Genomic DNA, 12,679 nt, shown 5'->3' with positions numbered 1-12,679 from the left:
GAGAAATAACTTGTAGATTAGGAAACGTCCATGAAGCGTTATTCCTGGTCCAGCAGGAGTAATGATGAAAAGACGAGTAAGAGGCAAAGTAAGCACACATAGTAATCTTTGAGTAGAGGATATGAGGAAAACATAAACAATGCAGAACAGAGGAAAACAAACATAAAAGGAAGCTAGGCACAAAACCAAACCATGGTCCAAACCCGATCAGCAAGTATGAAGTTCAAACAGACAAGCCCCGGTTGAAATTGACCCTTGTCTTTCCCTTCCCTTCCCTTCCGTTATTGCAATGCTCTCTCTCCTAGGCCAAATCAAAAGCCCAAATGGACCAGGTATCTAACGGCCGGTCATGGAAAACGATGCAAGTAAAATGAGGCTAAGCATAACACAAAGAAAAAAGACCGTGTCGTTTCCGTAAAATCATGGGTATCATCATGATAGACACGCATGCGTCCATCCATCCATCCATCCATCCATCTTCTTCTTCCCGCTTTTCCTCCTCTTTCTCTCCTTCAAGACAGAGCAGAGACACCAAGCACCAGAATCTTGACCTCGGAGGGGCGAGCAAAGATGTCAACAGCACTTTCCCTTCCCACCTCTCCTACCATCATCACCCATCTGCTGCTCCCCTCCCACGTTTACCCCCACACCATCCCCTCCTCCCCCAGGCAGCAATATCCCCGGCGTCGACAAGATCCCCGGACTAAACAACCAACTCCTCCTATCCCTCCCCACCCTGATTGTCGCATTGGGATTCAGATCGAAGTACCCTGGCAGTCCGTTCCCCCCCGCACCACCACCACCACTACCTCCCCCTCCAACACCATACCCAACACCGCCAACACCAGCTCCGTAACCACCAGCACCAGCACCAGCACCACTAGCACCACCGCCGCCTACTAGTCCTCCTGTCACACCATCAGGATAAAATCCACCAGTCCCAGGCCCGAATACACCAGGAGTGAAGACACCAGGTGTAGCAGCAGCAGCTAACAAAGCCTGCTGCATCCTGCGATTTTGTTCCACCAGTTTGCGAGTAACCACACGAAAGACTTCTTCCACGCCTTCGCCTGATTCGGCAGAGATCTCATGGCAGGCGTCCCAGCCGACTTCTTGGCCCCAAAAGCCAGAGCTGCGTTTGGAGCTGGGGGAGCGAGGTTCGGTGCTTTGGAAGCCATGGGGGTGGGGGTGATGGTGGTTGCGTAGACGTGGTCTAGGTCCGCCGCCGCCGCCGCCGGTTGTTGTGGTGTTGCTTCCTTCGGCATTTTGGGTTTCTCGTTGTTGTTGTTGTTGTTGGTGGTGGGAGGTTTCGCCTCCTCGTAGTCTGATTCCCCCTAACCCTCCTAGCCCTCCTAGACCTGATCGTTCTGGTCTTTCTGTGGTTGTTGTTGCTGGTGTAGTCCCAGTACCTGTCGTCGTTGTCGTCGTCGTCGCCCCTGTTCCTGTTCCTGTACCTGCCCACCCTCCTAAGCCACCACCACTATTTGAATTCAAAGAGCCCCCTACCCCGGGCATCCCCAACGGCGTGGCCGTAGGTGGTGGCGTCGATCCCACGCCCGGGTTCAGGTTTTCGGCTACATAGGCGATGCAGCGCTCAAAGGGCACTTCTCGCTTGGAAGGGTCGCGGGCGACCATGTCAGCCTTGGTGCCGACGACGTGCAGGACTATGTCCTGAGGCAGGTTGCGCCGTAGTTCGGTTAGCCACATGCCCATCTCGGCGAAGGAGGCGGCGTCGGTGATGGAGTAGCATAGGATGCAGGCATTGGCGCCGCGGTAGTAGAGACGGGAGATGGAGCGGAAACGTTCTTGGCCAGCTGTTTATTTTTTTCAAATAGTTTTATGTTTCGGGTATAAGTCAGCCTCATGCTCTTGTTATTGTTGCTGTTTCCTATGTGGGGAGTGATGGGGACGGATACTACATTTATATATATATAGTAAATGGGTGGGGCAAGCTGGGGGAGGAGGACATGGGTAGGTAAATATGGAGGCAGTGATGGAACATATGCATGTGATTTATATCGACAAGTGTAAATCACCACCACGACATACCAGTATCCCAAATCTGTAATCGCACCACGGTATCGGTATCAGTGTCGATAACGCGCTTGGTCATCATGCTGGCGCCAACGGTCGAGGTGATTTGGGCTGGGTTGAAGGCACCCTTGCAGAAGCGCGTCACGAGGGATGTTTTGCCGACGCCCTGGGAGCCGAGAACGACTATTTTAGCCTCGAGAGAAGACGACATATCGTCGTTCGTTCGTGGGGTTGTTGTTTTTATTCCTTGTTTCTGTCGTTTCTCGCGATATGTGTCAAGGTAAGGGTATGGTAATGCCTTGCGTTTGTCGTTTTTGTTTGCTTGTCCTCGTCTCCTCTGTATGTTAGGTATATCGGACGACTTATTATCTGTCAAATGTCGTTCTTCTCCCCTTCTTTTCCCCCTCTCGATGCCACGGAGTAGTGATGGGTAGTTGGAGGAACGTTGGAGAGTCTCTTTGACGGACGAGGAAGGTGGGGGGGGAAGTGAATGGTCTTTTGAGGCCAAGAAAGGACGGACAGGGTAGGCAATGACAAGGGTGGGCAAGGAGCCGTTAATGTAATGTAAGGTTTGTGAAGTCGATTCGTTCGGCCTACGTATAAGTTACATGGACCAAAGGTAAATAGGTGTTCAGAGCCTGGATAATGTACGGGGTGGATGTGTTGCTTGTTTCAAGATGATAAGACTGGGCAAAGTTGAGTCCAGTCCGACCTTCCACCAGTCCCAGCTTCTTCTTATTCTTCTTTGCTCTTGCGCTTTTATTTCTAGCCATAGGTGGCCAAATCCCTCACACACATCCTCGCACCTAACTTGGCCAACTTGCGCCAGCCTTGGTATTGATTCTCAACGATACGGTGGGTTTCTGTTTCAGATGGCACGTGCAACGCGACAACGAGAGTAGTGTACAACAACATATATTCAGAAAAACAACATACTGGAAGACACAATCCGTCGTGAAGACAGTTTGGCTGAAGAGGGACAATCACGCATTTACGATATCGGTACCCGTACCAGTGTAAGCATCATGTCATGTATGTAACTGCCCGTCACCCGTTCCGCTGCGTCCTACTCAGTAGCATAGGCGACTCTGCAGGGCTCCCAGCCGGAGGGCAATGGTGCACATGCCCGCTTCGTCCAGTACGTGGTACAGTGGCGCAGTGGCAGGCAGCCAGTCCTGCAGTTCCTGTACACGACACATTGCTGGATGCAATGACGGGATATTACAGGCATGCATTTACCTACCTATATTATGCCTCACCCAATGTACTGTGGTACTCCCGTCAGTATGTAGGTGTACATATCATGTAGTGCGGCGGGTTGGCATGTCCTGTTGCTTCTTTAGAGCTCAAAAAGGTTGTCTGGTGACTGGAAATGGTCATGTTTTTTGAGACCGAAAACAAGCACCTTTACGTCATGACGGGAAGGATGTGGATGACAGCTCTTAACATAGTATACCGGGCGGACTAGTGTTGAAATTACGAGTCCCATTCAGTTGCTGGGCGGGTATAACCGAACGAGCGGGTAGTGCGTGCTAGGCGTGCTAGGCTTGAAAGAAACTTGGCCGCTAGGGCGTTGGCGACCTGCCCTGCCCGCTTAGGTTGGATCTGATTTATACGAGGGCATCGTCAAGGTGTTGCTTTCCATTTTTAATCATGTCGGATTCAAAGAAGAAAAAAAAGTAGAAAGTATCCGGTTTGGTCAGCTCTTATGGACAACCCTAATGTCTGAAAAGACAATCCAACTAATTTCCATTGGCCCTTCATTGCCATTGTGAATTAATAAAAAGATAACAATAAACGAATGGGATGAATGACTTCAACTTCCCAGGGAACTACCATACGCTCCCGACTTCCTTCAAGTGTCAACTTGCATGTTCTTATTCCCAGGTGCCACAGCGAGAAAACCACGCGCTTGCAATGCAAGATCCAGGTCACACTCGAGATCCGGAATTGTTATGGTTTGCCCCTCCTAACCCCCTCTTTGCTGTCTTCATCGCCTTAAAAACTTGAAGACATATTTTACCTATCAGGCATTAAGAGTGTGATAGCAGTACCATGGTACAAACCGCACAACCGGTTTCCAAATGCAGGAGGGCACATCATGACCGATCATGGCGGCGATCACTTTCCCGGTTTTACCTGATTATACCATTCTCTCGGGTTGCTGTCCGACAGTCCGACGCACAGAAGAGGCGTTCATGTAAGCACACACACACGACCATACACTAAAAGAGATATTGTAGTATGGCAGGCTCAGCTGGGACATATTGTGAGGAAAGTTGAACCCATTAGGGACATTGGATACGTGGGTTGGCACGAGAATCAGGAGTAGACATGAATGGCATATCCAACAAATTCTAGCAGATATATACCGCCGCTAAACCCCTTTTACCCCAAAATTAGCTCAAAAACAAAACCAAACCAGGATATATCCATCACTTCATCAAATACAAATCATTAAACAGATAAACACCTTCTAGATCTTGGACTTTTCCGCAAACTTGACCCTCTGGGCCGGGCTAATCAAAGCATCATACGAGATGTTCGACAGCGTATCCGTTGGCGGCGCGCCGTGGTTGTATAGACTCCTGAGATCCAGCATGCCGGGGTTGAGGTCCTCGATCTTGGTCGCGCCAATCAGGCGCATGTTCATCTCCATCTCGTCCTTGAGCAGCTGCATGGCGCGGTCAACACCATCGAATCCGTACGCCGACATGGCGTACAGGAAGGGGCGACCGATACCGACACCCTTGGCGCCCAGGCAGAGGGCCTTGAGAATGTCGGTGGCGCGACGGATGCCGCCGTCGATGTAGACCTCGATCTTGTCCTCCAGGCCGAGCTCGCGCAGCACCGGCATGGTCTCGGCGAGAACCTCAATGCCCGAGCGGGCGAACTCGAGCTGGCGACCACCGTGGTTGGACAGGACAACACCCTGCACGCCGGCCTCAACGGCCTTGATCACATCCTCGACGCGCTGGACGCCCTTGAGGATGATGGGCATCTTGGTGACGCTCTGGAACCAGGGAATGTCCTTCCAGCTGAGGGCGGGGTCGATGAAGCTGCTGATGGCGCGGGCCGCACCCTCGTTGCGATTGGTCTCATGGCCCTTCTGGACGTTGCTGCCGTCGTCGGTGAACTTGACGCGCATGTCCTTCTCACGACGACCGAGCTGGGGCGCATCGACGGTGATGAAGAGGGCCTTGCAGCCGCGCTTTTCGGCGTGCTTGATGATGCGTTCGGTGATGGCGCGGTCCTTGTTGACGTAGAGCTGCAGCCACTGGACTTGATCGCCCTCGGCGGCGTCCATGATCTCGTCAAAGGCGCAGGAGGCGAGAGTGGGGATCATCTGGACGACGTTGTGCTTCTTGGCGGCGCGAGTGAGCAGAACCTCGCCCTCAACGTGGCCGAGCTTGCCAAGGGCAGTGGCCGTGACGTAGAAGGGAATATCAACCTTGGTTCCGAGCATCGTGGTGCTGAAGTCGACCTTTTCGACATCAACGAGAACCTTGGGGCGGAACCAGATACGATGGAAGGCGGCGTGGTTTTCGCGAAGAGTCTGGAGCACACGAGGTTAGCGAATACACGGATGATCCAAGGAAGGGGCTGGAAACAAAAGATAGCCTTACAATTTCATCATCCGCCGCGCTAGAGTAGTAAGCCCAGGCATTCTTCTTCATAACCCTCTTGGCCACCGCCTCAAAGTCAAGCAGGTTGTAGCACTGCTCGAGCAAGGGCATCTCCTCAATGCGCTTCAAGCGCGCCTGCTCCTCGGGATCAACCTCGGCCTTCTCAGTCACGACGGTGGACATGTCGACGGGGCCCAGGTGCTTGTCCTTGGCCAGGTACTTCTCGAGAGTGTCTGGGGGATGGATGGGATCAAACTCCTCGGTAGCATCCTTGCCGGCATACTTGAGGATGATCTTCATGCCACCGGGGTGCTCGGGGAGGAACTCTGTGATGTCGTAGGCCTTGCCGTGGACAATGACCCAGCAGTCATCCTGGGTGTTGTGCTTGGCGACCTCGACGCCGGTCAGTGGTGTTTGGGGAGCCATTCTGACTAGTGTTGTATGGTGGTTTCTGTCGACTGGATGCGTCCTGTTGTTCCGGGTATGCTGTATATAATGTTCGGTTTTCGGCGCAAAAACCGGAGAAGAGAAGAAGATGGGGTGATGTTGCGACTGTTATTTCCGCTAACTGATTTCCGGGGCGGCCACAAACCAACTACGTCAGACGAGAGAAGCTTGGCAGTGAAGGAAGCCAAAGACTGACAATCAGTAATAATATAAGAATAAGAGAAAACAAAAAGATGAAAACACGCGGCTGGGAAAAAAACAAGGTATAAAAATGGCAACGCCGGCTAGATATGTAGTAGTTGTTTCGGGAATAGAGATACACGAGAGAGCGGCACTTGACGCTTTGGGCCAACACTTCAACGGGATCCAACGGGACACGGACGACACTAGACTAGAACTGAAGGCTGCGAACTTCGGAGGCCCTGGTAATTCGATTCGCTGCCCCGGCTAACTGACTCCGGTTTGCCGTTTCGGAGGCACTGGCGATTCCCCGGTTAACTGACTCCCGTCCGATTACCAATCGGCCGCCCCCCAATTCCCAATGACCCCAAACTCCCGTCGTCGGGTGTGGGGAAAAGCTCGGCATCGGCGGGGCTTCAAACGTGGAGGTGCATGGTGCGGGGTCGTCCTCCAACAACTTTTAAGTGGGGGGTGTGGGACCGCGAGATCAACAATACTCCACAGTCCACACGACACTGTCGTGTTCCTCTCATCCAATCCGCTGTCCGGTAAAATATTGGAGGAGTTGCCCCCTTGGAGCACTGGTTCAAACCTTGGGCGTCTAGACTCACCCAATTCACCTCACTGTGCGTCGTCCAGACATCTGGCTGGCTGCCCCCCACCCCTCAGTGCCCTGAAGCACAAACAATGCAGTAATGATGAAGCGCCAAGGCAGACTCCCTTTGCAGAAAGGGAACCAGATAAACATCGAAACTTGACCGTGAAGATATCAACACGCGCTCACGTGAATATGCTTTTAATTATTGAAGTGTTGATATGTATTGTTACACCTCTTCTGCAATCACAGTCTTACCTACGCTCGCCGTCACCCGATTCATCCAGGCTTCCTCTCCCATCATGAGATGTCCCCCCGTTGAAATGGAACCGGTTCCACCACCACTCCGCATACCAAGACCTCCCCACACAATACCGACATGGTACGGTCTATGTTAGGTGGCCCATTGCTATCCATCAAGTTGGCAAACAGTCAATGCATGCCAGTGCTTTGTCTTGTCGCCGTGTCGGCCTTTTACGATTTGGTTTGGTTGGCCGCCGCGACCTGCTTTCAATGTCAGCCTCCAAGTTTCACTTTTGTGTGCGCTCAACTTTAGACTTCTAGCGCTTCTTAGGAGGTCAGGCTCAAGTTCGTACTAACCTCGGCCATCAAACCCCGACCGATCTCAATGGTTTCCGCCGCGCCTCTTTGGCGCAGCCAGAACAACTGCTCCGGCGTCTTGGTAGCGTTGACTCTGGCTTCCTCCTCGAGCGCCTCCCTCGTGATCCTTTCACCACTGCTCACGTATCCCGGACCCCGGGCCTCTTCCGTGAGATCGGCGTCGTACCCGTGAGAACCAAAAGTCTGCTCAAGCAACTTCTTGCGCAGGGCGTACCGCTCGGCGCGCTCCTTCTGCAGACCAGGATTGTCCAGCTTCTGGACTAGGCTGCGAACGACCAGCTGCACGGCAAAATAAATGTGCTCGGCGAAGAGGATGGACAGGAGCAGCGCCCAGCCGGAAATGTCCCAGGGGGTGCCGTCGGGGTTGATGTCATGCTTGTTGAACAGGTAGACCAGAGCGGCGCTGGTGATGCTGCCGAGCCACGAGAGGAAGCCGAGCGAGTTGAGCCAGGGTCCGATGGAGTCGGCACGCCAGGGGACGGGCCGCTGGCTGCCGATGGCAATCTTCATGGCATCGGAGCGGGCCTCAACCCAGTTATTGACGAGGAAGGAGCAAGCGGCAAGCGGCCAGATGACGGAAAAGAGCGACAGATAACCAAACTGAACCACCATTTCGCGGTAGTCAACTGTGACATCGTATGCGTCGAGCTCAGCTTCGTTTCTGACACGCTTGAGAAAGTCGGCCTCGTCGGGATGGTCCTTGATCTGGAGCTCGTGGCCGTTGCCGGTAAACTCGGACTGCACCTCCTGGACCTTCTTGAATACCTTGCGCTTGGCATATGGCACGATAACCTCGGTCAAGAAGTTGACAATCTGTGCCGTGACAGTGAAGTAGATGACTTGCGTTGTCAGCCTGTCGGGGTTGATTTCCCAGCTCTTGGTGACCGGCTTCTCCATGGTCGTGAAGCTTTGAGCCGTGACCTTGAACACATCCAAATAAGGGACAAGAAGCTTGCCGAACGGGACGTAGACAAAAGCCGTCAAGAAGATAGGAAGATAGGAAGTAATAAAGTTGAGCACAAAGATCTTTTCAATGAAGGAAGCTTGATGAGCATCGTGTGTCTCATAGTTCTCCGCCTTGGTAAGCTTCTCGGCGAGGTTGGTGAGCAGTCCCGAGAAGGTCGGCATGAAGATGGTGAGAAGGACCGTAGGCAAGAAGGTCAAGTATTGCTTGAAAGGCCCGGTGTAGATCTCGGTGATGAAGACCTCAATCGAAAAGCAGCTCACAATCAAGCCACCAAGGACGACAACACAAGCCAGGGCGAATGGAATCTGGAGCAACTGGCGAGCGAGACGCTTGAAAGGTGAGTACACGCGAACGATCTCACCGGTTACCGGATCCTGTGCTTCCCTTTCGAACTGGAACTGCGGCCTGGGATGCTGGATTCTCGAAACACCGCGAACTCCCCAGCGGACGGCAAGATCGACTTCTTTGGTTTTCCAGTGCTCAAAGAAGACCACGGACCAGAGGGCATTGACCACAGCATAGAACCACGAAAACTTGCCGAGAATGAGCCAGGCGGCAAAGCCAAAGGCAGCCGGGAACAGCAAAAAGGCAAAGTATGACTGGAGGAAGGCAAAGTAGAAGGCGACGCGCTCGCCAAACTTGTCCCGGATGCGGTTCAAGTCCTCCTCATCGAGAAAGTACTTGCTGGACCATGCCTTGATCCATCGGCGGTTGAAGTCATGGTCATGAAGGGGAAAGATGGAATCGACATACTTCCACTTGCCAACCTTGGCGGTGATGCCGGCACCGCCCTCGTTCTTCGACTTGGTGATGAGAAGATAGGTCAGTCGCAGGCGTTCGGCCTCGCTCACGGGCTCCTCTTCAAGGTATTTGGAGAGATCCTGGTTGGGTGCAGAGGTGCGGACGCCGAAAAGCCAGTCCTGGATACGGTACCGGTAGACCTGGGAAGTGAGGAGCTTCTCGGAGGCGATCTTGGTGAAGACAAGCAGGGATGATTTCCCGCCCGGTCGAACTTCGGTCGCAAATCCAACGGCGGAGAGGGCGTTGATAAGCTGGATGAAGGCAGCCTCAGCTTCCTCTTTCTCTTTTACTGGGCGAATGTTAGTGTCGTCTGATGCTGCTAGGGAGGCCATGCCGGGGGCGGACAAACCCGAGGTAGTGGGCAGCTTGTAATGGATCACGTAGTCAACACTGCGCTCATGTTAGTCACCGACACAATATCTCTGAGCAAAACAGACCATGTGAAACATCTCACTTGAAGTTGGATCTGGTTCCGGGCTGCGTCTTGTCGTCTTCCAAGTAGAACGACAATGGGTCGGCCATCGTGTCGGTAACCGGCTCTCAGGCCTGCTGCTTCAATTAGGGTAGGGCGTCAATTACGGGCCTTCGAGGAGGATCAGAGGTATGTGATTGATATATGGCGGTCTATGCGCAATAGAGAAGAGGGACGTCCCGATATTTTGGGGACGATGATGAGATGAAAGCCCAGGCAGGTCTGGAGCTTGGTGAAGCTTGAACCCTGGAATTTGAGAAAGGGTGATCGACGTCACTGACGTCCACCTCTCCCGTTCCACGTTGCAGCACCAAGATCTTGGGCGTCTTGGCTCTTTCTCGGACAAAGATTACTTGGCCCGTGCGCGAAGCGAACGCCGCCAACGGCACTCAGAGTCAGGAGTGCAACATGACATGATTCGACTTGACGCTTATACTACACTTGTATATTCGGTATCAAAAAGCTACGAGTTTGAGCGTCTTCTCTGTTTGAATTGCGCTTTGATCAAGAAGACTGTAGCGGAAGGTGTTCGGCTTCGCAGCGTTTGGGCATTCTGAAACGAACCGAAACCATCTGGAACATTACTCAATGTTTATCAATGACAACTCGGCGATAGTTCGCTTTGGTGAGTCTAGTATTAGTCTACGACCGATCAGCATTCCCCGCCCCCCCCCCCCCCCCAAAAAATAGGCCTCTGATTTTCACATCATCAAATCAAGGAGCGTTCAGCACTACTGTGAAGAACGAAGCAGGAAAAAGAAGGGGTTCAAAAAGAATATCCGTATTGCGCCAGCCGCGAATCGAACGCGGGGCCCATCGATGGCAACGATGGATTTTACCACTAAACCACTGGCGCTTATCTGGACTTCATGTGAAACATTTGAAATACTTTAGGCTATATCATTCTTCCCTCACCCATGCAAGCAGTCCTGTAAGGGTTGGTTGAGAGGTCGAGTCATTACAATTTCCGGATGTGCCGGTTGTGGATGTGAGGTGAGTCAGTAGCGTTCGTCTCGTTCTGGACGATGTTGAACTTGAAGTCGATGGCAATAACGACACACCGTGGTGAGAAGCACTGCCCTTCTGTCGCAAGGTATATTCGGCCGCCCTGTCTAAACTTGTCGCTGCAGTGGAGCATTCACTGGTGCTGGACAGGTAGTCACTGTTGTTGACACCGGCTTCGACTTGGGATCTACACCTCTGTCGGCATGTAAATGGTTAGCGTGGTACCGCCACTCTACAATATTCAGGGCATTGGAGGTGAGCAAAGCGGACATCTTTTGTAAGGAGAATAAAGTTATTGCCACCACCTCAATTCACCGCGCTAACGTTTTACATGCCGGAGGAGGTGTACGACTAATGTACCCCGCCTTTGGACCCAACGAAGAAAGTCGCGTGATCGGTCTGATTCCAGCAGGACGTCTACCTCTACGCAGTAGACCGTCACTGCAAGCGCCGACAGAGTCGCTTGATTTGATGACTCGCAAATATTTGCCGTTTTTTTAGAAAAAGTTGCCAATATATAAGGTATATAACTATGTAAAAAATATCCTTTTGGTTGAATGGCGATGTGATTTCTCTGATCAGCAATTTGTTAATCAGATGAGTGCGGTGAAATTCTGGAACGACAAAGAATACGTGAAAATGGAAGCATGGACATGCACATCGATTGATCCCATCTATCTCAGCTCTGATGCCACACGTAGCCACGCCACAGTATACTTGTTGAACTGCACCAAGGAAAAGTTTACTATGGTGAGTGGATATAAGAACAAACCGAGCACAGATGGTCTAATAGGCAACACCGCTCGCTGTGATTCAGGTCGAGATAATGACAAGTGGGATGAGCGAATGACCTACCAGATTTCCAATAGCGACAGCATTATTTGTAGTGGCACAGCTCCTGAATGGGAAGGTCGTATTTTGCAACCAACGGCTGCTGTTGGTCAGGGATGCGCGTTATGATGATGTTGTAGGTACTGCTGTTGAGTCCGAGATATTCATGTTATCTGGCACTGTTCTCCTTCAGTTGCTTTCAAGTGAGCTCCGTTCTTTTTGATCGTCGTTACCAGCACCTTAGACCACTGTTTGAAGCTTCCGTTACTCCATCTTCATCATTATGCGCTTCTCCTTCCTATACTTCGGGCTGGCGGTTCCTGCCATGGGCATACTCGTTCCGCCGACCCACGAGAATCTTTCTCCCGGCATTGAGGGCAACACGTTCGATGGCAAAACAACCTGCCCAAGGGGAACGAACACCTATTGCTGCGATAGTCTTGATTACTCCGGCTTCCAAGTCGAATGTATTGGTAGGAATGAGCTCATCGTTCAGTCTCGATCAGAGACCCCTGAACTGACGATAACCGACTTTCCAGGGCCGGGGAAGGTCGATTATCTTGAGGAATGTTTAGACTATGAACCTCGGCCGATGTGTTGTTGCGTGTATGAGCTGATACCCGATATGCCGCACGTAAGTGACAATCACTCATCAAACCGTACGGTTATCGCAGGCATCATGGAGTAGCCATCTCCGAAACAGATAGCCGTGGATGTTGATGTAGACGATAATAACTCGAATCCATTAAGTCAGATTCCAAGAGAGATCAGCTGCGATGCGGACTGCCATGCGCTGAAGGAGCCGAAGGCCAACGACAAGGTCACTGGGGACTTGTGATATCGCGAGAGACGCCATGTCCGTTGTCACTAAGCATGTATAAATACACTATATCCAAGGTCATTTCCCGTTCCTGAGTCTGGTTCTGGTTCGATTGATGTCGTCGTCATGCCGATGTGGATGTGTACATATGTCTCCGAAAGGGCGTGTTTGGGGAGCCTCCACTTTCCGTTTGCCGGTTCTTGGCCGGCAGGTGCGGGACCTCCGAAACGGGATAAGTGGATCCGGCTCGGTTGAAGGGTTCAGGAACTATTCCCGGCGC

The 12,679-nt window shown here is 52.1% G+C and overlaps 4 protein-coding genes and 1 non-coding gene across 6 annotated transcripts; 1 reads left to right on the top strand and 4 right to left on the bottom strand.

Annotated features, from left to right (window-relative positions):
• Positions 1 to 36: 36 nt before the first annotated feature.
• Positions 37 to 2,760, bottom strand: NCU08271 (GTP-binding protein yptV5). Its single transcript, XM_956806.3, has 2 exons — positions 2,050 to 2,760; positions 37 to 1,814 (listed from the first exon to the last, which is right to left on the bottom strand). The coding sequence occupies exons 1-2, from the start codon at positions 2,243 to 2,245 to the stop codon at positions 574 to 576; spliced, it is 1,437 nt and encodes a 478-aa protein (XP_961899.3). The 5' UTR covers positions 2,246 to 2,760; the 3' UTR covers positions 37 to 573.
• A 1,103-nt stretch (positions 2,761 to 3,863) lies between these two features.
• NCU08272 (cytochrome b2) lies at positions 3,864 to 6,592 on the bottom strand. The gene is made up of 2 exons (XM_956807.2): positions 5,661 to 6,592; positions 3,864 to 5,590 (listed from the first exon to the last, which is right to left on the bottom strand). The coding sequence occupies exons 1-2, from the start codon at positions 6,084 to 6,086 to the stop codon at positions 4,511 to 4,513; spliced, it is 1,506 nt and encodes a 501-aa protein (XP_961900.1). The 5' UTR covers positions 6,087 to 6,592; the 3' UTR covers positions 3,864 to 4,510.
• A 470-nt stretch (positions 6,593 to 7,062) lies between these two features.
• Positions 7,063 to 10,031, bottom strand: NCU08273 (plasma membrane channel protein). Its single transcript, XM_956808.3, has 4 exons — positions 9,726 to 10,031; positions 9,621 to 9,661; positions 7,483 to 9,560; positions 7,063 to 7,386 (listed from the first exon to the last, which is right to left on the bottom strand). Exons 1-4 carry the CDS (start codon positions 9,791 to 9,793, stop codon positions 7,357 to 7,359), a joined length of 2,217 nt encoding a protein of 738 aa, XP_961901.3. The 5' UTR covers positions 9,794 to 10,031; the 3' UTR covers positions 7,063 to 7,356.
• Positions 10,032 to 10,528: 497 nt separating this feature from the next.
• NCU15163 lies at positions 10,529 to 10,599 on the bottom strand. The gene has a single exon. It is a non-coding gene; the product is annotated as a tRNA-Gly (tRNA).
• A 1,128-nt stretch (positions 10,600 to 11,727) lies between these two features.
• On the top strand, positions 11,728 to 12,495 carry NCU08274. 2 transcript variants are annotated; one of them, XM_011395992.1, is made up of 3 exons: positions 11,730 to 12,052; positions 12,119 to 12,213; positions 12,334 to 12,495. In XM_011395992.1, exons 1-3 carry the CDS (start codon positions 11,863 to 11,865, stop codon positions 12,415 to 12,417), a joined length of 369 nt encoding a protein of 122 aa, XP_011394294.1. In that variant the 5' UTR covers positions 11,730 to 11,862; the 3' UTR covers positions 12,418 to 12,495. The 2 variants fall into 2 exon arrangements, with proteins under 2 accessions (XP_011394293.1, XP_011394294.1); XM_011395991.1 differs by having other exon boundaries at positions 11,728 to 12,213; positions 12,334 to 12,493.
• Positions 12,496 to 12,679: the final 184 nt, after the last annotated feature.

This window comes from Neurospora crassa, linkage group IV, assembly GCF_000182925.2.
Source record: "Neurospora crassa OR74A linkage group IV, whole genome shotgun sequence".
In the NCBI taxonomy this organism is placed as follows: domain Eukaryota; kingdom Fungi; phylum Ascomycota; class Sordariomycetes; order Sordariales; family Sordariaceae; genus Neurospora; species Neurospora crassa.
This window is presented reverse-complemented; position numbering and strand designations above follow the sequence as displayed.

Bases quoted from the DNA above. Each gene is read 5' to 3' on its own strand.
- NCU08271 (XM_956806.3), bottom strand. From the start codon at position 2,245: ATGTCGTCTTCTCTCGAGGCTAAAATAGTCGTTCTCGGCTCCCAGGGC. The intron at 1,815-2,049 runs GTATGTCGTGGT...AAAAATAAACAG, and splicing joins ATTACAGATTTGGGATACTG to CTGGCCAAGAACGTTTCCGC.
- NCU08272 (XM_956807.2), bottom strand. From the start codon at position 6,086: ATGGCTCCCCAAACACCACTGACCGGCGTCGAGGTCGCCAAGCACAAC. The intron at 5,591-5,660 runs GTAAGGCTATCT...CGTGTGCTCCAG, and splicing joins GCGCGGCGGATGATGAAATT to ACTCTTCGCGAAAACCACGC.
- NCU08273 (XM_956808.3), bottom strand. From the start codon at position 9,793: ATGGCCGACCCATTGTCGTTCTACTTGGAAGACGACAAGACGCAGCCC. The intron at 9,561-9,620 runs GTTTGTCCGCCC...ACATTCGCCCAG, and splicing joins CAAGCTGCCCACTACCTCGG to TAAAAGAGAAAGAGGAAGCT. The intron at 7,387-7,482 runs GTTAGTACGAAC...CATTGAAAGCAG, and splicing joins GTCGGGGTTTGATGGCCGAG to GTCGCGGCGGCCAACCAAAC.
- NCU08274 (XM_011395991.1), top strand. From the start codon at position 11,863: ATGCGCTTCTCCTTCCTATACTTCGGGCTGGCGGTTCCTGCCATGGGC. The intron at 12,214-12,333 runs GTAAGTGACAAT...CCATTAAGTCAG, and splicing joins TGATACCCGATATGCCGCAC to ATTCCAAGAGAGATCAGCTG.